Genomic DNA, 27,198 nt, shown 5'->3' on the forward strand with positions numbered 1-27,198 from the left:
ATATATTCAGAGAAAATATATTTTTGAAACTATATTTTAATAAATTACTCTTTGGTTTCTCAAAGTGTAGTCTATTACAAACTAAATTTTCATCCAGATCCTATGTAGAATTAATAAAGAAAGTTGTTTGGAAAGAGCCTTAAACATTGTGAAGTTATTTGGACATTACTCTTAGTGAGATTCTGCTCTACTATGTTAACTGTTATTTTAGAATGCAATTTTTTTTCAGCATATGCCCTAATGTGGTGGTTTGGTGGTGGTGGTCTAGTCACTTAAGTCGTGTCTGACTCTTGTGACCCCATGGACTTTAGCCCGCCAGGCTTCTCTGTCCATAGAATACTTCAGGCAAGAATATTGGAGTGGGTTGCCATTTCCTCCACCAGGCTATGTCCTAATATGCAATTATATAACCTTATCCTAAGAAACAGCATATTTAATGGTAGATAGACAATTATTTTAGGAGGATAATTGCATTTTTTAAAAATTAATACAAAAATAGAGAGATAAAGTCCAAAGGAAAAATACTCTTCTCTTTTTTGAATTGAAGAAGACAATCTGTAGAAAGGTAACTGATTTCTAATTTGTAAAGAGAATTAGAGCTCTTAGAAACATGTGGTTTTGTGTGTGTGTGTGTGTTTTAATTGAAATATGGTTGATATACAATGTTGGGTTACTCTCTGGTGGGGACTTTTTCTCTTTATTTTAGTTTGGTTTAAGAATGACAACTTCAGTTTCTAACATTCCAAATAGCAACTCAAATTTAGTTATGTCTTGCATAGAACAAAATATACATCAATACAACTGCTTTGAAAGGAGGCATTTTTTAAAGTTTGACATGGGCCTGAAAAACATTATTTCAGCCACAGATGTTACAACCAAATCTCCCTATTCCCAGCAGGCTCTGTGACTTTTAAAGGTTTTTCCTTTTAGCCTGGCTTAAAATCCGTTACCTCATTCCTGGTTCTTCCCACTTGGCTCCCTCAGCCACAAAAACCAGGCATCAACAGTCTAAATCACAAGATTAGAAGAGATTCAAAGGCAGAACAACCAAACTCAGAGTATGAACCCTGTTTAGATTCCAACTTGAAAAAAACAAATGTAAAAAAGGATACTTTCAAATAATACAGATAGTTACGTATATATTAGATATTATATGATCCCAAGGAATTATTTATAGGATGTGCCAATGGCACTGTGAATGTGGAAGAAAGTGTCTGTATTTTTTAGAGATGCATATAAAGTGCATAGGAGTAAAAATAACATTTTAGGGATATACTTTGTAAAACTTTAGCCAAGGACAATGAAAGGGATAGATGAAGTATATGTAACAAAACTCTGGTAACTGGTGAATCTGGATGATGGATAAAGGTGGTTCATTACATTATGCTTTCTCTCTCTCTCTCTCATGTATATACACACACACACACACACACACACATATGTGTGTATGTGTTTGAAATTTTAATGTTTTATATGTTTATAATTTATATGTTTGGAAATTTTCATAAGAAATCCATTTATATGTTTGAATTTTTAATAATAAAAATAATCCACATGTTACTTATATTACTGAAGTTACTTTCTGATCACTAGGCATGTATTAGTATCTTTTACAAATTACGATGAAAACATCTGTTTTACAGAACAATATCTTTCATTTACTACTAACGTTGCCAACTTGGTATAATCCTCACACAGTTGCCCAGTCAAAAGATGAAACCCAAATCCCTAGGAGCTGTTAAATTTAAGTGCTAATGATCCAGTTATGGCTTACTGCCTTTTTTGGCTCATTCTTCATTGTCTTTTAAGTATATTTGGGTTAACTTATACCACAATGGGTGAACAGGGGGGGGAAAACAAAAGAGAGAATTAAAGCAAAGACATCTTTTTGTGATCTTACCAGCCAAGATTAAAAGCTGGGGTCACAGAGATGAAAAAAGGAAAGACTGTTTGATCTGAAGTTCTCTGTGGATTTCATTGGCCCGTATTTTCTTCCCCACCCCAAGACCACCGGCTTACAGACAATGCTTCAGATGAAGGTTAAGTATTCCTGTAGGAATTCACTAAGTAAGAAAAACACAAGGGGGAAAAGGAACTGCAGGAGATGAGGGGTATTTTCCTATTTCCTTATTTTTTTTATCAAGGGCACTGAAATGCTAGCACAACAAATACTAGTTCAGTAATGCCCCCTCCTCAACGCTGTCAATGAGCTTCTCCGGGGCCTCCCTGAGCTGGGACCAGGTGCCTGCCCTAAATGCTCAGGTACATATTTGGCTCAATCTGGTTCATGAGAGAGATATTATCAATTCTCTTATTATTTGCTTCAGTAGGTTTCATTCATTCACTTGGAAAAAGAAAGGTCTAAAAGATCAAAAAGATCTGCTTGGCACTATGCTATGCCCTAGGAAGGGAGAAGTAGAATACAAATTCCAAATTACACTCAATCCAGCAAGCAGGTTCCTTTGGATTTAGAATGCATTGTTGTTACCGTTGTTGTTTAGTGGCTCAGTTGTGTCCAACTCTTTGCAACCCCATGGACTGCAGCCCACCGTGCTCCTCTGTCCATGGGATTTCCCAGGCAAGAACACTGGAGTTGGGTTGCCATTTCCTTCTCCAGGGGATCTTCCCGACCTAGGGATCGAACCCACGTCTCCTGCACTAGCAGGTGGATTCTTCATCACTGAGTCACTAGGAAGCCCTAGAATGCATTACCAGAGTATATTGTTTTTAAGGATTGCCTTCTTAATCATATTTTAGTCAGGTTATCTTTCAGATTCATTTCAATCCTTGAATATCCACCATTAGAGTAGGGCTTAAAATAGTTTTGAAACAAACTGGTGATATGGAAAGAAAGCTAGCTGGAGAATCAAAATTGCCTGCAAGAAATCCACTCAGTAGATAAGCTACTTGTGACTGACTTGAGGTAAACTGTGAAGGTATTCTAACTCCTTTAGACAACTGGGGACATTTATTACCATTAATAAACTATTTTCTTAAATCAACTGAATGACTCACTGATCGCCTAAAGAAATTACTTCACCTTCAAACAAAAGCAACTAATTTCACATTTTAAATACGAAATACACTTAAGGCCAAAATATGAAGCAAAATTAAATTATCAAAATTCAATTGCCAGGAAATTAGTTAAGTATAACCTCAACTGAGTAGAAGTTAAGCCTCTACCAATTATCTTCTTTTCCTAAAACAATAACTTACCAAGCTATTATCACTAAGGGTTTTTTTTTCCTAGCTAAGAAGGAAGTAAATCCTTTCCCTTTCCCATAAACATACGTTCATTTTGTCAGGTTTAACAGCAACTCCAAATGAAAATTCATTCAAATAAGTAAGTTACTGGGTACAGAAAAGCAAACATCAATAAAAACAAAGCTATTTATTTACTGATTGTTAATAAACTTTTACCTTACCATGGTTCCTTATTTTTCATTTGCTAATTGTTTAGATAATTTTAAATAAGGCAGACAAATGAGTCTGTCTGGGAACAAAACAAGGAGGTGTCCCTAACCTTGAAAGTGAAAGTTGCTCAGTCACGTCCGACTCTTTGCGACCCCATGACTATACAGTCCCTGGAATTCTCTAGGCCAGAATACTGGAGTGAGTAGCCTATCCCTTCTCCAGGGGATCTTCCTGATCCAAGAATCGAACCAGGGTCTACCTGCATTGCAGGCGGATTCTTTACCAACTGAGTTATCAGGGAAGCCTGTCCCTAACCTTAATATATAGTAAATAATGAGTATTTACTCAAGCTCAGCATCATCAGTCATCACCATCATCACCTGAATGAAAATATCTACAAACGATAATTAAAAAAAAAAAATCCAGGGAACACCAGATCCTAGCTCACAAAGCCCTACATATTTGAACAGCCTCATTTAACTTCATCTTATACCATTCTACTCTTTACTCGAAATGCTTTTGTATCCACTGTTCCCATTGCTTGGGAAGCTGCTGCTTCTTGTCATCTGAGCCTTGGCTTACTTTAGTGTAGGGAGAGAGAGAGACTTTTCCTTACACTAAACTTTATCACACCAAGGACACATAAAATTTATCTGACAGTTTATTATTATCTAGATGTCCTTTAAAATACAAACTCCGTGATATCAGGCACAAACTTTGTCCTGTTCACTTCTTTATTCCCAAACACACAGAATAGGGTCTGGCATCCCAATAGTTGGCTCAAATATCTGCTGAATAAATGAACAACTTATGACTTACCAACTCCATTAAGTGTACCACTGTAAGAAACCAGGCTGACACAACAAGAGGGTGTAGCAACTGGAAAGCAAAGTGTAAACAAAAGTGCTTTCCAATGCCAAGAGGAGCCCTTAGAGCCACAGCTGATTCCCCTCCTCAGCTTCCTCAAACAGGAATGAACACATTCAGAAATCTCTACATCCCATGGCCATAGTTCATTCAGGTGATGATGGTGATGACTGACTTTCTACTGAAATCCCCAAGCAAAATAAAATCTGTTAACCTAAATATTACCCCAAGAGAGAATTTTTCCCCAATATTCAAGAACAAAATCAAAGATAGGGTTCAAAACCCTATAGAGGGTTCAGGTTTGTATAAAGTGGTATTTAACTGAGGTTAAATACCCTCTCCAGGGGATCTTCCCAACCCAGGGATCGAACCCAGGTCTCCCACATTGAGGCATATTCTATACCAGCTGAGTCACAAGGGAAGCCCAACTAATTGTGTGGCTATGGACAAATCACTTGATTTCTCAATGCCCAAGAATGAAAATAAAATCACTAATAATGAGACACTATTATCTGGGTTACTATTCCAAAGAGAGAGAACAATGACCCTATATTATATAAGTACCCAAAGCTCCTCATTAGACTGTCCCCAAAACACCTCATCATGGCATCACAAGCTACAGTCCCTTATTCAGGTCCTCACATGCCTCTCTTAGTTCTACAGCGATAAATGTTTCTAATTCAGATCCTAATAATTGTCTCTCAGTTCAGAGAAACTCTGGCTTACCATATCACACTCTCAATGGTCAGAGTGTTTCTACCCAGGCATACAGAAGATGTTCAGGAAATCGTGTGCTCAACGAATAAATAAGGACCAACTAGTATTGGTACCAGCTACCCCATATTAGCTGTGCTTCCAATTAGGCAGATAACTGAAAAACTAGATGTGGAAAAGGAGGGCTAAAAAACCCATAAGGCTCCTCAATGGTGAAGTCACTGTGCTGTGCAGAGAAAAAAACAACAGCCCAACCTAGACTTCTGACTATTCAATGAAGCGTCTGTCTGTTCCCCAGCAAGGAAAGATTACTTCACAAGGAAGTGATTTCAAAACTCCAGAGTTGCTGCTGTTTATGATAATGAAGGAATTGAGAGGTAAAAATGGAACCATGCAAGGCTCCCAAGAACAATGCGACCAACTCTAGTTGTTTGTTTTGGTTCCTCATCAAACAATCCAGGGAAAGGTCCCTGAGTAAAGTGGTCCATGGCTGTCTGTGCCAGCCCCATGCGTTCACCAGCCCCAGCCATGGGGAATTCCAAGCCTGCTTCGGTTAGCTAGTGCCTCTCCACTAAAACAGCTGACATCCGCTTTGTCTGAGGCTCTTTTGTTTTACTTCACTCCAGCGTCAAGTTAATGCAAAATACACAGTGTCTTTAATCTCTGAGTACATCATAAAAATTGCAACTTTCTTACAAGGGATTCAAGGTTCTTCATAAGCCAGTCTCACTAAATGTTATTAATCCACAAAAGACTCCTAAGAGATTGATTTACCACTTCTGAAGGAAGTTTACTAAAAATGTATCCAACATCCCTCAATCTTTCATACCCCAAATCCCCAGACTTTCCCAATCAGAAACTAGTAAGCAGCACTGTACTATGAGTAGAATGGAAATCGAAAAAGGCCTTAGAAAGCTGAATTCTCTTCCTTTATCAAAGGTGACACAGCAGCCTAGAGAGGTTTTCATGGCTTTGCTAGTGTCAACAGAGCTGGTAGGTAGAACTCAGCTCTAACTCATACCTCAATATTCTTTCCTCTACATTCTGAGGGAGGTGGTGGTTAAGGATGGGGATGTGGAAGGAAATCAGATCATTCTGCTTTTCCTGTTTATCAGTCAAGAAATAGTAGAAATTAAAAGAAATAAAATTAAAAGGCTGACAGGAAAGAGACAAGAGAGTCTGGATCTGGTTTGGTTTTTCTCTGCTAAGTGCCATAGCCCAAGTCACAAGAGTCGGACACGACTGAGTGACTAACACTTTCATAGCTTGAGTCTCTACCAAAAGTAACAGAAATGAACAGGCCAGTCCATGGCTGCTTTTTAGGTCTTTGTGTTGTCTTGAGAAGATCACTGAAGCAAATTATTCTTCCATAAACAGATTAGTCCAATTTCTATCCACAAAGCTATCTCACTGGTAGTGGGTAAGGATTCTAAGATAAGCATAAAACCCAGACTGAAATCAAATTACACATGCTGTATACCCAACTAATTGGTCATTAGACTATTTTGTGCCAATAAATCAGGTCCCCTGACTACACAGTGGCTTTCCAATGGTTTATCCATCCACCTAAGGACAGTAACAGAGAGCTATTTTTTGTCGAGTTCTGATTAGTTATATTATGATTGAGAAATGTTACCTTCATTTCCTCAGACGTTTTCTGTAGGGTTATTTTTCCTAATTTAGAGATTTTTCCAAGCTCCTATTATTTCATAAGCTAAATTCTCCAATTCTCCACTCCATTCATTCTTCAGTCAAGTACTGTTTATTATTTCAAGGTTCATGTTTATTATTTCAATTAAATTAAACAGTGACAGATGGGCAGGAAGGTTGTGGGCATGTACATGCACATTTTAAAAAGGGAACACAGCCTTGAAGCATGGAGAAATTTTAAGCCTGAAAAACGATTTGCCCAAATGAGATCCAGTGAGAAAGCTACATATCAACAGAAGCCATCTTAACCTCCCTCTCTACCGTCAAATATTGTTGAGGTTTACTGCAGGCTAAAACATCAGGGGCTACTGTAAAGCCTCAGCTGCAGGCACAGGCTGACAACAATGGCCAAATAGAAATTAAATTACCAGTCGGCAAGCCATAAGGAGAAGGGCAAGATACGGTGGATTTTAAAAAAAAGTGGTTAGATAAATGTGGATTTAAAAAAAAAGTGGTTAGATAAATGTAACAAATTGTTGGTTCTCTTATTTAATGTAACTATTCCCTGAGATCACAAAGGAAAAAACTAATATTAACAACTCTGGGATCTTACTAAAAAAGCTGAGATAGAAGCTATTCACTAAGAACAAGATCCATCTGTTACTGAGTCTAAAATCACTGAGAATTAGTATCAGAACTTTAAAAAAAAATGAGTATTCAAAGCTCCAGAAAGAAGGTAACATCTTATGCAACTGTGGGGTGGACTTAAAAATAGAAATTCAAGGATCACAAGTCAAACACACAAAGATTTAGATTTTAAACATTAAGACATTCTAAAAAATTTTAAAAACAGAAAAAACTCATTAAGACATTCTAGTTTTCCTCAAATCCTTCTAATCTACTATAGAAATGGCAGATTTAAAGGACTTTTTTACCTACATAAAGTATTAATATGGCTTCCAAGAGTGGATGACCACTTAATTTGTTCTTCTTTAATTATTGAAACAAGTATACTATCATCTATGAAGCAAGTCGCCAGTCCACGTTCGATGCACGATACTGGATGCTTGGGGCTGGTGCACTGGGATGACCCAGAGGGATGGTACAGGGAGGGAGGAGGAAGGAGGGTTCAGGATGGGGAACACGTGTATGTATACCTGTGGCGGATTCATGTTGATATATGGCAAACCAATACAATATTGTAAAGTTAAAAAATAAAATAAAATATAAAAAAAAATTTTCAAATAAAAATCATAGGATACTCAGAAATGCCAATGGAGATGAAGATAAGGCTGAGAGATTATATATGTATTTTTTTTAATTTAGTATTGAATGACTTTTCCCCAAACCTGTACATTATGTTCTACATTTATTTCTTGCTCAATTGCATATTCTTTAGAGACTTGATCTTTCAGTCTCCAGTAGAGTGAAATTATTTTTTATTATTATATTCCAAAGGTGTATAAGAAGTTTTCTGTTGAATTTGAATTGTAGTAGTTATAATTAATTCATGAAAGTTGAAAAACATATAAAAATGACTTCTGTCCACCATAACTGTTGATGCCATAAGTCAGCACCAGCATTCTATGACAAAAATCGCTAAATGTCAGCAGTTCAGTTTTTCAAGCCAATAATGTGAGACTGATTGTAATTAGTGCAGTAAATATTCATGGATTAAGCTACATTTCAATAAGCAGAGCAACTCAAAAAAATGAAGAGCAAGACAATATCAAGTACTCATGAACCTTCCTTCTAGATTTAGAATTACAGAACAATTTAATCCCCTTAAGAGTTAAGCTTTTAATTTCTGGTTGAATAAATGAAAGCTAGATTCCCTGGTGTAGCACTCTTCAGTTCATTTTCATTGAAAGAATAACCTGAAATACTAAAGTGACAGCACATAAATAAGCATATATGAATTTCATCAGAAACCTGAATTTACAGTTGTAACTTTAATGCATTAAACCACTAATCAAATGCTTAAGCAGGGAATTATGCATAGGAAGGTGATTACTTTTTTAAAAAGTATATGAATATTTCATAAAATTTTAAACAGAAAGCACCATATTACAAATCAGATTCTTAGAATCTGAGAAAATTAACTCAACATATTAAGTATTAAGTATGTGTGTCTGTGTGTATGTATGTGTATGCAAGTGTTGCTTTCAAAAAATTCCCAGAAAAAAGAATAGTGTCTGCCACTCCTATTTATTCTTAGATGATTGTTTAATGGTGAAGTCAGTTTACATTTGAAGACCTTCTGAATAATCTTATTAAAAACCAATTCAAACAATGTGGCTCATGTTTAACTCTTCGGTTATTTACCCATTAATCTCTTTAAGTGCTTGCTTCCTTCACACAGCTGTAGTTCAAGAGGTGGCCAGCAGTTGGCCTCCATTTCAGTGGATTTTCATGAAAGTCCAGATTTCTTTCTGCAAACTTTAAAAACGCTGTATGCCTAAATAACTTTTTCATAACTTAAAAGCTTTCAAAAGGATCCAAAAGAAACATATTTTTCTTTTAAAAATAAAAACCAAACAAAAGGAAGCCACACATACTGCAAAGATGTTCTCCGTAAAACATTCTGTTCAGCAGATCTGAGATGTCTCCAAAGGGATCAAGAACCACTTGGTTTTGGAAGCAACAGTTGGGAACTCATAACAGGTTGGTTAAAAGCCAATAGTGACAGCCATGAGGAGCTCTTTAATGCAGATTAGGCTGCAATACTAGGCACTGGGCCTTGTCTTGTCTTCCTACTCCATTTATTTGGAATGCCTTCAATAGTACTTTCGACTACACAATACAGTTGTTGAAAAGCCTCTGTCCCTGGTCTTCTGTTCTTTTCTCCTTTTAAGTTTTTCCCTAAAGACTGCAATCATATTATGATATTTATGAAGAGAGCTCAGAAGATTATCTCCGTTTCTGTAATATCACCCAAACTAATCCATCTCCCAGTTATGACTTAAATATTTTCACCAGGATATGCCACCATCATCTCACACTCAACACATACAAAACAAACTTAGTCGTCTTTATCAAACGAATCCCCTCTTTCAGTCCCCTTGCCTTTGTTAACATCAATTCCACTTTTCTGGTCACTAGGAATTAAAGCCCAGGAACAGTCATGGACTCCCTGGGGACCTTCATTACACACATTCTGTTTGCTTCACGTGGCAGATTCCATTCTTCAAAGATGGCCACCACTATATCTCCCATCCAAATGTACTTCTACAATATGATCTTGCCACTCTACCATCAAACGGTAAAGTTTAAGTCTAATGCCCCTCCCCTTGAATCCAAGTGGCTTTAAGACTCACTTAGAACCAAAACAATGTAACTGAAGTAATGCTATGAGACTTCCAAGGCCAGGTCAGAAAGGACCATGCAGTTTCTTCCTGGTTCTCTTGGAAACCTCTCTCTAGAGGAAGCCAGCTGCCATATAAGAACTTCAGCTACCCTACGACTGCCATGCTGAAAGGCCACTTGCAGTCCAAACGAGGCCCTATCTTCTAGTTATCCCACCAAGGTGCCATAATGTGAATAAATCTGTTTAGGACCCTCCTGACCAGTTCATCTGTCAGCTGAATACCACCAACTGAATTCAGTAAATAACCCAAGGAGAAGAATCACTCAGGTATGTACTGCCCTAATTCTTGACGCATAAAATCATAAAATAAGAGATGTCCACGGCTTCCCTTCTAAGCATTCAAAATGTCATGTGTAGAGTTGTTACTACATGGGGCTAAACATTAATTGAGATGTCACTTCTTTCCCTCCATTCCTAGAGCCATCATCAAAGCTTGTATCACCTCTGCTCCAGATTATTAATAGCTGATGCCAGGCTCTCCTCACTACTATCTGTCATTACAATCTATCTAACCTAACACTTCCAACGGAAAAACTACTTTGATGTACCAACACCATAACCAACATCAGTCTCATAATGTTTTACACTTGTAGAAAACTTTATAATGCAAAAGGATCTTCATAAATATCTATTTTACTTGATCCATATAAGAAAGACCAGAGAGATCTGTCATTAGGGCAAATAGTCTCTTCCTTACTTTATAGATAAAAAGAGACCAGAGGCTGAGGAGATTCAATTTTATACAATCTCACTGCCAGCAGAACTAAGACCTCATGTCATAGATCATTGTTATTTCTCTATTCTACTTGCCTCCTGAGATCTGTTTCAGATTAAGAAAATGTTCAGTGCCTCTTTCCATCCCAACTATAGCGACTCTGCTTTCTAGGCATCCATAATAAGGCTTTTTCTATTCAACTGGATGTTATTGCCTAGTAACTCTACCACCACTGCGACAATCAGGCTGGCTCACTTACTCACCTAACAATCTGCCAGGCTGATTATAGCCTCTCAGTTTTTACTTACAAAGTCTCCTCCTTTCTCCTCCTATCTACTTAAACCTTACTCATGTGTTAGCACAAATTCTACCTCCTCCATTAAGCCCTACTAGCCTATCCCTGTTGCTTTCTCTCTGCTATTCCTACAGAATTTGCAAATTTCGCCCAAATTTTGACAGTTATATCGGATCATCTTGTTCAAGTGTCTTGGTCTCACTTTCCAGGCTCGTATTCAGCTAATATACATCCATACAGACAGCAATGCTGGGTGCTCACAGCCACTGTCTGTTCTGACCAGTCAGTGCCCATGACATACCATTTGTTAAATATTTTGAATTTCATCCCTGCTTATTTCCCCAACTAAACCATAAGCTCTTTGAGAGCAAGAAGCTTGTCTCATAAAGAAGTATTTCAGCCTCCAAACCAAGCATAGGACTAAACACACAGCTAGTGTTCAATACATACATTTGCTAACTGATTTGAAGGGAGTGAAGTGGATTGTGCTGTGAGAAAAAAATATTCTTAAGTCATCTCTACACTGGAAAGAAAGAGTTGCAAAGATAACAAAACATTTTCAAGATCAGCAGTTTAATGTCAGGGACATTTAAAAATGTATCATTTAAAGATATTCTGTGCAGCTCATAACGGTAGAAATGTTTTATAAATGTTTTTACCAGGAGTGTGAAAAAGTGTTTCAAAAATATTCAAGGAGTAGATGTCTTAACGGCCCAAAATAAAATGTTTGCTGAGGCTACAAGGCTGGCAGAACTCTGCTTCATTTCAAAAAGTTTCCAGGCAATGGAAATGTTTTCTTGGAAAATACTACCTTTATTTAGAGAACACTTGCCATGAACACTTAGTCATTAAGTAATTTAAGGTTTCCTCACAAGCTCTTTGGAGGAAATCTATTATATGAATGAATGAAATTATCAGCCAGCACCTATAATGTAAAAAAAAAAATACATTTGGCTAAATATATGAAATCTACCTGAGTATTTTTCCAAGTAAGTGGGAAAATCTTTTATATTTTTTGGTCTATTTACTGTTCTTTTACATTTTTCTACAAGATAAAATTACGAATAAAAACACAAAATCCTTAAGTGTTTCTCTGTCTGTAATGCACACAAATCCAAAAAACTGGAGGGCTTATTTTATTCCACAAGCCAAGTAATTTTCAAACAGACAAAACAGTGATTTCATTCAATGAAAATAAATGTTAAACTTCAAAGCTATTTTTAGTAAGATCTTTGAGTTTGTGTCAAATCACCTTTCAATAAGAGAGCAACTCGGTTTGGACATTTCACTCCATCATCTGCAGTAAATCATACGGTGAAACCTAAGAAAACAATTTCTTCCAAGAGTTTTGAAGCCAACTCTTACTCTTTTAAACATCAAAAGACATAGCTAAATTCTACTTCAAGCACATGGCTTGTACATGTGGTCTTTTTAAAACGTACACAAAGGGATATTTGCTTTGTTTTACCTGTTTAGGATTTCAGTGAGTTTCACAAAGCCAGTGTAAGCCAGTTCAAATGCTCCTCTGTGCCTGGACTGTAAAAGGTGTTGTTTAAAGTAATCTCCTATTTCTTTTACCTTCAAAACAAAATCAAAAAATAAATACTCAACTTAAGTTTACACTGACAGGTGTATTTATGTCTGTAACCACTTAGAACTCAGGTCTAGATGTCTGTCTAGCACCTACTATGCAACAGTTAATATTTTAAGCATTTTGACACTATCACAATTGATTCTCACAATGAAGCCATGAAAGAAGCACTATTATTATCTCCACTTTACGATGGGGAAAAATGAGGCCCAGAAAGACCAAGTAACTTATTCAAGGTCACACAGCAAGTCGATGGTAGAAACAGTGCATAAACCTAGGCAATTTGGCTCCAGAGCTGACCAAGGTTTAACAGCTACGCTAGACCTGCCTCCCTATGCCAGCTTCACAGACCTTGCTGTTTTCTCTGTTAGCTCACATCATTCAATACCAACAGCAAATCACAAAAAGTGACAACCTTCACTCACCTAGGCCTAGGTGAAATAATTACCTATTTTTTCTCTCTTCAAAAATTTTTTTTCTATTATGGCTAAAATATACATAAATTTTACCATTTTAACCATTCTTGGGTCTACAGTTCAGTGGCATTCAGTATATTCACTTTGCTGCACAACCACCATCTATCTACAGAATTTTTCATCTTCCCAAACTAAAGCTCCAACCTACTAAACAATATTTTCCAAAAATTACCTTTTTATACACATGCGCGCGTGCACACACACACACACAAACGTTAATGGCCATGCAAGATTTAGGGCAAAGGGCACCCTGAAAATTGACAGGCTTCACTCTGAGTCAGAAGCATGGAGCTTTCCAGTATGCTACCCAATCACTTTCCTACATGCTGCCTTTCTCCATGCAAGTTTAAACAATTAACAAATATGACAATATATTTTAAAGAAGACATGACTGACAGTTAGTTGCTGATGAGGTTCTGCACAGCATGAACTGTTAATGAGTGGGTTGATTGTACTTTTATACCATAAGATTTGGTAGCTGATCAGCTTTAGAAAATCAAGATTCTGTATACAACCTCAGTACCTCTTGATCCAGGTCTTCCCAGCAGGTCACAGAATGGTGAAAAAGGAAGCTTACCCCAAATAGCTCACACATGTTTATCCAGAAACAACTTCTACCCTAGTACAGTGACTGTGTTCTGCACACATTAGAGATGATAAACAGTAGAAAGAGCAGTTGAACATGTGACCATGGGCAACTGCCTCAGTCTCCTCATCTATAAACTGGGAATAATAATAGCACTTGCCTCATAGACTGTGCGGAGAAGGCAATGGCACCCCACTCCAGTACTCCTGCCTGGAAAATCCCATGGACGAGGAGCCTGGTGGGCTGCAGTCCATGGGTTGCTAAGAGTCTGCACGACTGAGCGACTTTACTTTCACTTTTCACTTTCATGCATTGGAGAAGGAAATGGCAACCCACTCCAGTCTTCTTGCCTGGAGAATCCCAGGGACAGAGGAGCCTAGTGGGCTGCCGTCTATGGGGTCACAGAGTCAGACACGACTGAAGTGACTTAGCAGCAGCAGCAGCATAGACTGTATATTAAAGTGAGTTAATAAATCTAAAAGCTCAGCATAGGCCCTTAACTTATAAACCCATTCAGTTCAACTTGAGCTCCATATGGGCTTCCAAACAGAGAAAAGGTAACGCCATATTCTAAACTCAAAATATATACAATTATAGAAAGATGGGTGATACATTTAGAGATATAAGAATCAGACATGAGGTCAAGAAAGAACCAAAGAAGCAAGCTACAACAGAAGTTTTAAATCTATTTAAGTTTAAAACACTTCAGTATCATCAAAGAGTGGCATGTCGTGCTCTTCAGCTAAAGTTTTCAGGTGAAGATCTGATGATACCCCTAATTTTTAATATTTTTGATAAGCTACATACTACTAGTTGTCACCTGGAGAAGGGAAAGGCTACCCACTCCAGTATTCTAGCCTGGAGAATTCCATGGACTGTATAGTCCATGGGGTCGCAAAGAGTCAGACACGACTGAGTGACTTTCACTAGTTGTCAGGGTAAGCCTTACCCTTTTACCTTCAATATGTAATTTCAGAGTATATTTTGAACAGAATTATCAAGCACTAATTCTGCATTTAACCCCCAAGACAGACCTGTAGCTCAATAACCTTACAAAATAGAACCGAAAGAAATATCAGTTACTTATCTGGTTATGACCATCACTTTCATTACTTGAAAAACTAAAGATTTCTAAGAAGGTGTTTTAAGGCACAAAAAATAAAAACAGGAAGTCACAGAGACGGGGTCTCTCTATATCCTGAATTTTTTTAATATTAAAGATATTAAAACATGCTTCAGGAAAACGAATGTTCCCAGTAAAGTGCTTCTCTGTGGATTTACAATCTAGTTCTCAAACAAAGATCAGATGTTCCTTGCTTCCTTTACCTTAATTCCCTTTAAAGGGGCCCAAATCAAAAAGCATATAGATGGTCTCTCTTCTCAACCCTAGGTACTCCTGGTCTCAGAAAACAGTATGAGATTCTAAAGACATATGTGAGAAGTAGACAGTTTTTCTTATTTCAATTTGCACTTTATTTCCCAACAAACCTACCTAGGTAATATCAAGGCTTAATATGAATTTTTCCCTTTAAAGAGAGTATATTTCTATTCATCAGATAGTAAGTACTTCTTTAGCAGTCTGTCAAATGCTCAGTAGCTCAGTTTTGGGTAGACAAAGAACAAAACAAGACGTCTGTCCTCAGAAGGCTTTCAGTTCAGAGAAAACCAATATGCTGGATGGTACCTATCAGGAGCTTAACTGCACTAAGAAATGAAAATTCTTTTTACATTGAAATAAATTATTACAGTAAGATTAATGGCTTGATGTGAAGAACTGACCCACTGGAAAAGACCCTGATGCTGGGAAAGACTGAAGGCAGGAGAAGGGGACGAAAGAGGATGAGATGGTTGGATGGCATCGATGGACATGAGTTTGAGCAGGCTCTGGGAGTTGTTGATGGGCAGGGAAGGCTGGTGTGCTGCAGTCCATGGGGTTGCAAAGAGCTGGACAGAACTGAGCGACTGAACTGAACTGAAGATTAGTGGCTAGACCTTAAACAGGTTATACTTGGGTGAATCAATATGGAAAAAGATAACTAACATAAGAAACAGCTGGGATATTAGAATGAATGAACAAACACTTATTAAGTACCTGTTACCTCCCAGATACTTCATGGGGTCTTTTTATATGAATGAACACAGACTATACAGGAGATTAATAGCAGACCTAGCTGAATGGCCTCAAGGTTTCATGCTAGAAAACAGTGGAAGAAGACAGGGTTGCAAGGTAGGGATGTACCTATCACACAAGGAGTGGGAGGGGTCAACCTGGCAACGTGGTCCATGAGTAGCTGGACAAGGAAAAGGAGCCATGCCTTCCCTTGGATGAACAGAGTACAGGGAACATATTTAACTCTGCAGAAACTTACAACAATAGTAGAATCAGAATAATAATTTTTTAATTTAATTAAAACAATGAAACAGTCCTCTGAAAATTCAAGTTGATTGTCTTTTATTCTATTTGATGCTAATCTCCTATTTAAAGTTCACAAAAACATTTCTTTCTTTTTTATTTATGTTTTTTTCGCTGTGCTGGGTCTTCGTTACTACATGGGCTTTCCTCTAGTTGCGGGGAGCGGGAGCTAGTGCACCAGCTTCTCACTGCGGGGGCTTCTTTTGTTGCAGAGTACAGGCTCTAGGGCACGCAGGCTTCATCAGTTGTGGCTCCCAGGCTTTAGAGCACTGGCTCAATAATCATGGCATATGGGCTTAGCTGCTCCATGGCATGTGGGATCTTACCAGACCGGGGTCAAACCTGTGTCTCCTGCAGTGCAGGAGGATTCTTTACCACTGAGCCACCAAGAAAGCCTCAAAACATTTCTTTTCTCATGGATGATGTCTTTATAAAACATTTTCTTAATAAATAATACATATCTTAGACTTTTTGAAAGGGAATTAAAGTATCAATAAAAATTTTTTCAAAGGCCACTTATTTCTAGTCTTAAAATTAAATTCTAGTCACTAGGTTTTTGGGGGATGGTTTTGGTCACCAATGAAAAGCTATGATAAACCTAGACAGTGTGTTTAAAAGGATAGACATCACTTTGCCAACAAAGGTCCATATAGTCAAAGCTATGGTTTTTCCAATAGTCCTGTATGGATGTGAGAGTTGGATCATAAAGAAGGCTGAGTGCCGAAGAACTGATGCTTTTGAACTGTGGTGCTGGAGAAGACTCTTGAGAGTCCCTTGGACAGCAAGGAGGTCAAAACAGTCAATCCTAAAGGAAATCAACCCTGAATATTCATTGAGAGGACTGATGGCTGAAACTGAAGCTCCAATACTTTGGCCACCTGATGCAAACAGCCAACTCACTGGAAAAGACCCTGATGCTGGGAAAGATTGAAGGCAGGGAAGAGAGGGGGATGACAGAGGATGAGATGGCTGGATGGCATCACTGACTCTATGGACCTGAATTTGAGCAAACTCTGGGAGATAGGGAAGGACAGGGAAGCCTGATGTGCTGTAGTCCATGGGGTAGCAAAACGTCGGACACAACTTAGTGACTGAACAACACTATCTTTTAAAGTTTAGTATATTCTGGTTCTAACTTTCCATAAAACCTACTTCTATAGACAAATTAACATGCTTTATGGATTTACAAGGTGTAAATTTCCACAGGGGACATGCCACGTCTCCAGGCACCTATAATTCAACTACGGACTAAACAGAGGAGCAACATAAATGTTCATCTAAAGCATGAACTCCACAAAGGACAAATGTAAATACATTTTTCATTTGTTCTTTATCTAAATAGTAGAGACAAATACAGTAAAAAAAATAAAATAAAAAGCTAATTCCCTTCACTACAAGTTAGAAAGGCCAAAACAGATTCAAGTATACAGGTGGGACATTTCTACAAAGAGCATGTGCAGTGGTCAAGATCTGGGATTCTGGAGACAAGAAGTCTGGGTTTAGGAACCCTACTCAGCTTCCTTATCAATACAAGCTAATTATGTAACAGAGTTCCCTGCTCTGTGAAATGGGGATAAAACTAGAACCTACTTCACAGGATTATTCTAAGAAATAAATGAGATTATGCATATAAGCATTTAGCAGAGTACCTGGCAGAGAGTAGCAAGCAATATTGCTAAATGTCAATTTTTGTTTTTATTTTGTGTCATGAGGTAGTGAGACTTAATCCCTAAAACCTTAATTAATTTCCCTAAACCTTCTCTGGTGGCTCAGATGGTAAAGAATCTGTCCGCAATGTGAGAGACTCAAGTTTGATCCCTGGGTCAGGAAGATCCCCTGAAGAAGGGAATGGCTACCCACTCTAGTATTCTTAGGGTTTCCTTGGTGGCTCAGATGGTAAAGAATCTACCTGCAATGTGGGAGACCTGGTTTCGATTCCTGGGTCAGGAAGATACCCTAGAGAAGGAAATGGCTACCCACTCCAGTATTTTTGCTTGGAGAATCACATAAACTGAGGAGCCTGGTGGGCTACAGTCCATGGGGTCTCAAAGAATCAGACATGACAGAGCGATTAACACACACATTCATTCAAACCTTCAATTTTACTTAAGACACAGCCACTTCTTATAACCTTAGGGATGTCAAGAGGAATTTCTAATTCCACTTTGCTTAAATAGAATAGTTCATAAAAGTTTGTAGTATAGTAAGATAACGTTTTACACTGGACATTCTCTACCATTGTGATTTCTTACTAACACCTGGGATTTCTTCAAAGCCCAAACATTGTCCTCCTACATAATGATAACAAAGATGATGGTTTCCTGGTATTCAGGTATCCTCCCATCAGAACGTTTATTCTTTGTCTTCTGGCAAATTCTTAACCATGTGCCACTTTAACTAACAGTTGCCCTTCAGTCTGACTTTCTGAAATGAAATTCTGTCTTGAATCTCTTACTACACTTCTAAGCCCTTTGAAGTCAGAGAACCACATATTATATTTCTTAATGCTGCCACAACTCATGTAGTAAGGCAGTCAATATATAGTTGACTAAATGATGTGATTCCATGCTCAACTTCACATCCCAGTAACATAACCGTGTAGCCTGCATTCAGTACAGTTCAATAAATACTTTGAACTGATTTCTAAAAACTAAACTTTGGTAGAAGAAAATACAGAAGCAATCTCTTGAAGACAGATGAATACTAATAAACATATATCCCATTTGTAGATCATTAACAAAAACTGAAACAGAAACAAAAGGCACTGAGGAAATGTATATGAAAATTACAACAGCATCTAAAGTAGGAGTTTTTTAATTGCCCATTTCTAATAGTTCAAACAGTTAATTATTTTTATTCATGTGATTTCTGGGGCAATAATTACTAGAAAGGGGAAAGCAGATATTAAAAAAAAAATTCCACCCAGAAGCTTCTTTTTAGGAATATTAGAAGTATATAAAGAGATGAACTGATGGCCCAGTAGAGGAAGTTGTTTAAGAAAAGCAGTGGGTACTCGGTATCCAATATCCCATGGAAAGAGGACCAACAATGTATCAAGTAAAGCTTCCAGCTCAAAGCCCAGACACAAACTAGTCAGGAAGTGGTAAGATAAGGTTGCATGCACTGCTCACTCTTTGAGGGTCTCGACTTACATCCCTCAAAGCTGGTTTTATCTCTGCCTCTGGGACAGGGACCTTATGAAAGAACCTTTCATTTCATGATTACAGCGCAGGAGGAAGGTCAGACGTGCCTCTGAATGAACACATTTTCCTCTTGCTAAGTCGTGGAGGACACACTGCTTCATACGCAGTCATCGAGGGAAGGCGCATTTGCTCAAAAGTTCAGTGGCAAGTTAACCTGACTACCCACTACTTGCAAAAATCTGGTTGGCTATGGGAAGCTGGGAAAATTAAATTTAAAGAAAGATTAAATGAGCCATGCAGAACAAAGGTGGCACTGTGTCGTGTCGGAACCGAGGCTGGGAAGCAGAAGAATCGGGTTCCTATCCCAGAGTTGCCACAAACCAGCTTTGTGATCTTGGGCAAACGAGGTAACATCCAAAGGCTTCAGTCACCCCTTGTGCAAGGGAGCTGGATAATATCATCTCTGTGATCCTTCCAGCGAGGAGTCTGTGAATTATATACTCAGAATTATAAACAAGCACCAGCTCCTCTACTCGAACAGCAGCAAAAATCCCCAAATTGGAGTTTCACTACCTGCTGGCCTGTTAAAAGCATCTTTATGCATGGGGGATTGAAGTTGTCCAAGGGCTGTCAAATCAGGGTGGGCTTCAAGGAGCTGAGTTTCCAAAAGAAATCCAGTCCTCCATCTACATGTGAGACCTCAAATTCCCAGTTGTAATGGAATCCTATTACTTTTTCAAGAGTGAAGGGTGAGTGGGGAACAAGAAAAGCATCAGGCTGCACATCAATATTTCAGGATCTATAGAACAGCTTCCCTCATCCACTGAGAGAAAAGCAGATTATGGTTTTTATGATTCTCAACAGTAAGAAATCCAAATTCCCAATTTTCACCTCAAACAGGGAGCATTCTGTCTGCAAGTCACCTTTGTCTCTGCAGGTCTCCTGTGGTGACATTCACCTACACTGGGGATTCTTAAATCTGTAGCTTTGCCACTATGTGCCCAGAAGACCTGGAGAGACTAGGGCATCTGTGTTCTTCCCTAGGCCTGGTCCTGCCACTCCAACGCAAACTACATTCTTCTCTGTTGTTTATATTTTTAACTCTTAAAAGTACTAAGTACATGGCAGTATGTTTAAAGGAATTTCATGGAACAAAATTTTACGTTTAAAAGCAGGAATCCTCTATAATACAAATAACGCTAATTTCTTGGTGACTTTAGAGTTCATTGTCTACATGCTCCCACACTTTCAGAAGCATTTAATTTTTTTAGAAAAATTGAAATTTTTTTTAGTAAAATTGAAGGTAATCAAGATTCAAGTTTTCCAAAGAGGGCAGGGTTTCAATGTCAGAAGAGTGCTATCACATACGCTCTTGGTCACTCACTCAGTCATTAAATATTTGTGGGGTCGCCATGTGAATGGCGACATGAAGAAATGACCAGACCTCATTAGAATGGAAATGAATATTTCACAGAAAAACAGGATTCTATTTCTTATTCAAGAAAACAGTTATCAGGAGAGTTCTTTGGTTTGTAACAGCCTCTCTTTGTTGTTGTCACAAACATCTTGTCTATTTTACATTATTTTCCAATTTTGTATGGATGTGAGAGTTGGACTGTGAAGAAGGCTGAGTGCCGAAGAATTGATGCTTTTCAACTGTGGTGTTGGAGAAGACTCTTGAGAGTCCCTTGGACTGCAAGGAGATCGAACCAGTCCATTCTAAAGGAGATCAGCCCTGGGATTTCTTTGGAAGGAATGATGCTAAAGCTGAAACTCCAGTACTTTGGCCACCTCATGCGAAGAGTTGACTCATTGGAAAAGATTCTGATGCTGGGAGGGATTAGGGGCAGGAGGAGAAGGGGACGACAGAGGATGAGATGGCTGGATGGCATCACTGACTCGATGGATGTGAGTCTGGGTGAACTCCGGGAGTTGGTGATGGACAGGGAGGCCTGGCGTGCTGTGATTCATGGGGTCGCAAAGAGTCGGACACGACTGAGCGACTGAACTGAACTGAACTGAACTCCCAGTTTTAACCTGGATATCCCACATACCTTCATATGACTTGGATGTCCTACAAAAGGTGTCAAGTCAAAATGATTTTCACAGGAAGCTTTCAGGTCTTTCTCAGTTACAGTAAAAGTAAAACAATGTTTCCCTTAATTTTCTTTTTTTAAAACACAGGCCAACAAACCCCAAAACTAGATGTTTTAACTTGTCCTTGAAAAGCTGAGAAGTCAAGGGGCTCTCTAGCCCATGTTTACTTCTTAGTGAGATGGTGAACATCAGTGAAGTAATCATTAATCATAGCTGGATTCCTCAGCAAAGATGTTGGCATTGGCACTCTAGCCAGTCACCAGCAAGGACTGCAAGGAACGCTGGAACACTAACGCCTATTTGATTTGGAAGAGAATACGGAACATGATGAAGCCGGCAGTGTCCTGCTCCCCTTCACCACTCTCCATCTCAGAGCCTTGCAACATCACATGCCCAGCTGTTAACCAGATGCGAGCACATTAGCCACAGCAAGTGTGAGAATAAAAATATTAGCATTATTTCCATGGTAGTGGTCACATGGTTATTATAGAAATAATCAGTATTAGCATACTACAGTATTTGTTTTGTTCTTAGATGTCGTAACACCCTACGGGAAAAATTATCTTTATTTGAAAAAGGTTAAAAATGAAAGTACATGTTAATATATCTTTGCTGGAAAATGGTGGGAAATGGATTTGTTGAAACCATATGGAAAGGAAGAGGGAATCAATTAAAAACAGAAATCTAATAAATCTAAAATATTTCCAAATGAAATGCTTGTGGTAAGCTAATTTCTTGTAAACACTGCACTCAAGTCCCTTGAACAGTCCCAGATGGTGAACTAACTTTGTGGTCTTAAAATAAAAGTCAGCCAAAAAAACCAAAGTAACTATATAACTTTATCATCAATGCAGAGAGAACCATGAGATCCATAATTAACCTATATATGTATATTTTTTTTCTTTCCAAAATTTAAGAGGTTTGTGGAGTTTTCCTAAACAGACGATTTCATTTAAATTTGAAGTTTGTGTGTATTCAATGGAGAAACAAAAATTCAAACGATAATACTGAAGTTAAAAGTGAGGTAAGAGCTAAAATTATTTATATAACTTAGAAAAATAAAAACATTTCTAAAAATGCCCAAGTTTGGAAATGTATTGCAAGGTCCAATTTCTACACATTAGTGAACCTTCTTCAGCTGACATCTGTTAAGATTTTATTCAAGAAAAATGTTTCCAAAAAATTTGTTTAAGTTGGGTTATGAATAAAAGTTTGGGATATATGCTTTGACCAGAGATTATACCAAGAGGAATCAACGCCTACCCTACCTGCTCCACCGTCAACAATCCATCGGGAGACTCTGGCACAGACCGCATGGGTAGAAGCTGGCACAGAGAGCCTAAGAGTAAAGCAACTTCCTTCATGCTTCTCCAGCAACACACCAGCAGCATCTGAGCAGTTACGTCACATGTTTTTCCTTCTTTACCTTAAAAAAATAAAAAAACTATTGCAACACTAGACACTTGATTACTCACATCCCAAGTTTCTTAGAACAAGCTTATTCATAATTTCCCCAAGAATAATCTGTTTGAACAAACCAATCTGTCATATGCTATATTTATTCAGGAGAAAATAACTAACACTTGTCAGGCATGTGCTATGGGCCGGAATCACCCTCTATATAGCCATATTTAAGGTAAAATAAAAACAGTAGTCTTCTAAAACCAAACTCTAACTTTTGGAAATTAATGGAATCAACTCTTTCCGCCTTTCAGTCATCCATAAAATACGACTATAATAAATATACTTTACTATTTGTTTCAGTGGGGGTGGTTGCTACGTCAGTAGCATAACAGGATACGACTTTCCTTTCAAAGGAATATACAAATTATCTTTTTAAATATACTTAAATTCCATAGCCAATTAGCTATAATCTTTACTCTCTTTTTCTAGCTTTAGGAATATTTTTGTACTGACATTAAAAAAAAAAATCCAAAACAAACTATTAAATTTAAAAGGTAAGTTAACAAAATAATCTCTTGAACATAATCCCCTTTGTCTTTTAAAAGTCTGCTAAACTCAAAGGATAATGTGTCAATACATACACTTAAATACATCAAATAGGTCTGAAACATATACACTAAGAAGGGAAGAAGTAGGATTGGAGAGGAAATAAGGAAATGGGGAAAAAAATGAAATTAATTTGTTTTTAGCTTGCATTTACCTCTGAATTATTTGAAACGATTACAACAAGCATACATTTATATAATTTTTTTAAAAATAGAGAAATTTTTACAAGACAATATCCCCATCTAGTGGAGAATGTAGAATATGTTCGAAACCAATAAGATATTACTGCTTCTGATAACTTTTTATAGCATTGAAGAAAATTATAAAAGAATAACTGAGAAAACAAACAGTAAGAATTTGAATTCTGAAGTCCTGATGCAAAAGAGTAGCTCACATTTTAATAAGTCACAAATTTGTTTCCTTTAAAAGGCTGCCTGACTGTAAGGACGCTCACAGCATCAGACCATTCTGCTGGGAGAAGCGGACTGCTGCCCAAACCCAAGTTCACTGTGCGTCACTGTTCCTATATCACCTGGCTGTCAAGCGAGGTTTCAGGACTCAAAGGCTTTTTGTTGAAGCACCTTGTATCCTGGACTGGGGCACACCAATTTCTGGTAAAAGTTTTATAAACTCATTCCCCAAAATAAATCATTATAAGCTCAAAAAAGACCTTATTTTCTCCACAGTCCTGCATACATCTGCAGCCCCTGATTTACTACAGGAAAAGAGCATTTTGCACATTTTGTCCCTTAAATATTGACTCCAGTACTGATTTTACATATACCTTTGATTTCTGCAGAAGTATCAATATTCGGTACACTGGCACTCAAGTCCTCTAAATCAAAGCTACCACATTCTTTCAATATTTTGGCTTGACTGAAATAATCATTAGTATCTCGTGGCTGAATCTCATTCAGAATCCTGTGCAAGCGGCTTGCTGACTCTAAGGGAGAAAGACAAGATTACATAAAACCCCAGTTCCATATCAGATGCAGGTATCCCTTAAGGGTCGTTTGCCCTCAAAAATTTTGTAGCTTTTAATTCTTGATGATTAGCACTATAAGAAGGGACTCCAGGGTGGATAATATAAAAATTATTTATATAAAGTCTTCATGATACTTGAATGTACTTTGAAAATAAAGCGAATATTTTAAGTAGGGTGAAGACTGGACCAAAAAACACAACAGAAACTGTCCACAGACAAAAGCTGCCATCTGACGTGGCTTTTCTTAGTGTTGTCTAAGAATCTTAAACACAGCACTCAAACAGATGAAGGAAGAGCAATATACTTCAATGAATTTTCTTTAAACAGGTAAGAAACCCCATCACCTACAAAAACGATCTTTTCTAGCCCAGGAATATCATAAAAACTGACCTTGAGATGCATATGCAATATACTGCTTTCTAAGTAAGATTTACAGTCCTACTATTATATTTAACTTCATTTTTATTTTGTAAGCACTCACTGGACTAGGGAATGTAAACTCCATGAATGCAAGACTTTGTTCACTGTTGAGTTGCTAATGCCTAGAACAGAAACTGCCTCATAGAGGTTTAGTAACATGGGCTGAAGGAATTTATGGATGACTAGGTAATAAAGGGCTAGCCAGGCTCAGATGTTTTTTAGGAAAATAACAACAGGTAACAGGAAACCAATTAACAAATCAAAAGAATGAGTATTTACTGTATACCTATTACACACACTCAAAATATTTTAAGTTTTATAGGAAATACAAAGACCCAAACTGCTCTTGTAGTGATTCAGCCAACATCTTATGTTCACTCGTGGCTTCCGTGAAATTTTGCCCAAAACAAATTTTGATGGCCATGAAAAAAAAGCACTGGCCCCAAAACAAACCACAGAAAGACTAAGAAAAAACAGAGGGATAACCAGAATAAAATTTTAAGAGTCCTACTCATTCATTTTTGTGGCATTCAGGGGTGACTTTTACCAAAAAATTCAGAATGCACAGTAGATAACATGGGAAAGATACAAGAAAAATGGAGACAATCAGAGGAAAAAAGAAAATGCAAAATTAAGGAAAAGTCAGTGAACTATAGACAGTTTTTAAGTTGAAGATATTTAAAAACTTTAATAACAAACAGAATTTTGGCATACTTTGAAGGCCCTACCCATAACTGGTGACAAACATTCCAAATTTCTCATCCAAAATATATTGGTACTTGCCTGATCCAAATATTAGCTCTCAGACTGGATGGTCTTTATTCCTATGCACTGCTTAAGTAGGAAAACTAAACCAAAAAGTTTTAGTATTTAGTCTATCAGCCAAAATAAATCTTTATCTTATTAGTATCATAAACTGGGGCTTCACTGGTAAAGAACGCGCCTGACAATGCAAGAGATGCAAGAGATGTGGGATCAATCCCTGGATGGTGAAGATACCCTGACAAAGGAAATGGCAACCCACTCCAGTATTCTTGCCTGGGAAATCCCACGGACAGAGGCGCCTGGCAGGCTATAGTCCATGGGGTCGCAAAGAGTCGTACACGACCGAGCACACACGCACACATCATAAACCATCACCAACCTACCAGCTCATTTTCAGTAAAGAACAAAACATAACATTTTCTATGCAAGCACACAACTCTAGGTTCATTATCAGTGCAAAGTATTATATAATTCAGTGTGTGTTTATGATATACTCAGTGTATTTTTAATATAAGCCTCTCATCTGTGTTCCAAAATGCACTCACCAACTTTATTTCAACATGAAATACAAATCTACTTCATGATTTTCTAAGTGTTCAAAAAAACACTTTGTTAGTATATATCCTTAACAGTCAACCACTTCTGGCCTGTTGTAGTATGGGTCCAGTAATCCCCTCCCTTATCCAGGTTTCAGTTATCCTTGGTCAACATGATCTGAAAATATTATATGGAAAATGTCAAAAATAAAGAAATCACAAGTTTGAAATTGCATGCCATCCTGAATAGAATGATGAAATCTCATGCTGGCCCTCTCCATTCCACCTAGGATCCTCAACCATCAACATCATCTGCAAGCTGACATCCAACCATCAACATTTCCAGGGCTTGATGATCCAGGAACACTGATACAGGTAATCCTCTTCTAATGTATCACCAGGTGGTCAATCGTGATAGAAGGAAAGTTATGACCAACCCAGATAGCATATTCAAAAGCGGAGACATTACTTTGCCAACAAAGGTCCATCTAGTCAAGGCTATGGTTTTTCCTGTGGTCATGTATGGATGTGAGAGTTGGACTGTGAAGAAAGCTGAGCACCGAAGAATTGATGCTTTTGAACTGTGGTGTTGGAGAAGACTCTTGAGAGTCCCTTGGACTGCAAGGAGATCCAACCAGTCCATTCTAAAGGAGATCAGCCCTGGGTGTTCACTGGAAGGACTGATGCTAAAGCTGAAACTCCAATACTTTGGCCACCTCATGCGAAGAGTTGACTCATTGGAAAAGACTCTGATGCTGGGAGGGATTGGGGGCAGGAGGAGAAGGGGACGACAGAGGATGAGATGGCATCACCGACTTGATGGACATGAGTCTGAGTGACCTCCAGGAGCTGGTGATGGACAGGGAGGCCTGGCATGCTGCGATTCATGGGGTCGCAAAGAGTTGGACACAACTGAGCGACTGAACTGAACAAACAGTGAGTCACAATGCGTATGCCATTCATCTCACTTCACCTCATCACACAGGCATTCTATCATCTCACATTATCATAAGAAGAAGGGGTGAGCTCAGTACAGTAAGATATTTTGAGAGAAAGAGAGACCACATCCACCTAACTTTTACTGCAGTATACTGCTATAATTGTTTTATATTATTATTGGTTTGGGGTTTCCCTGGTGGCTCAGGTGGTAAAGA

At 38.0% G+C, this 27,198-nt stretch overlaps 1 protein-coding gene across 6 annotated transcripts in view; it reads right to left on the reverse strand.

The window, feature by feature from the left end:
- THADA (THADA armadillo repeat containing) overlaps positions 1–27,198 on the reverse strand; it is a 334,534-nt gene that overhangs the window by 258,251 nt on the left and 49,085 nt on the right. For all 6 annotated transcript variants that reach the window (XM_055539939.1, XM_055539943.1, XM_055539942.1 and 3 more), the window contains 3 exons: positions 24,123–24,281; positions 22,597–22,754; positions 12,491–12,600 (listed from right to left, as the gene is read on the reverse strand). In XM_055539939.1, the coding sequence (XP_055395914.1) occupies positions 12,491–12,600; positions 22,597–22,754; positions 24,123–24,281 (427 nt within the window). The remainder of the gene's footprint in view (positions 1–12,490; positions 12,601–22,596; positions 22,755–24,122; positions 24,282–27,198) is intronic.

The sequence above is a fragment of the Bubalus kerabau genome, chromosome 11 (genome assembly GCF_029407905.1).
Source record: "Bubalus kerabau isolate K-KA32 ecotype Philippines breed swamp buffalo chromosome 11, PCC_UOA_SB_1v2, whole genome shotgun sequence".
NCBI lineage: Eukaryota > Metazoa > Chordata > Mammalia > Artiodactyla > Bovidae > Bubalus > Bubalus kerabau.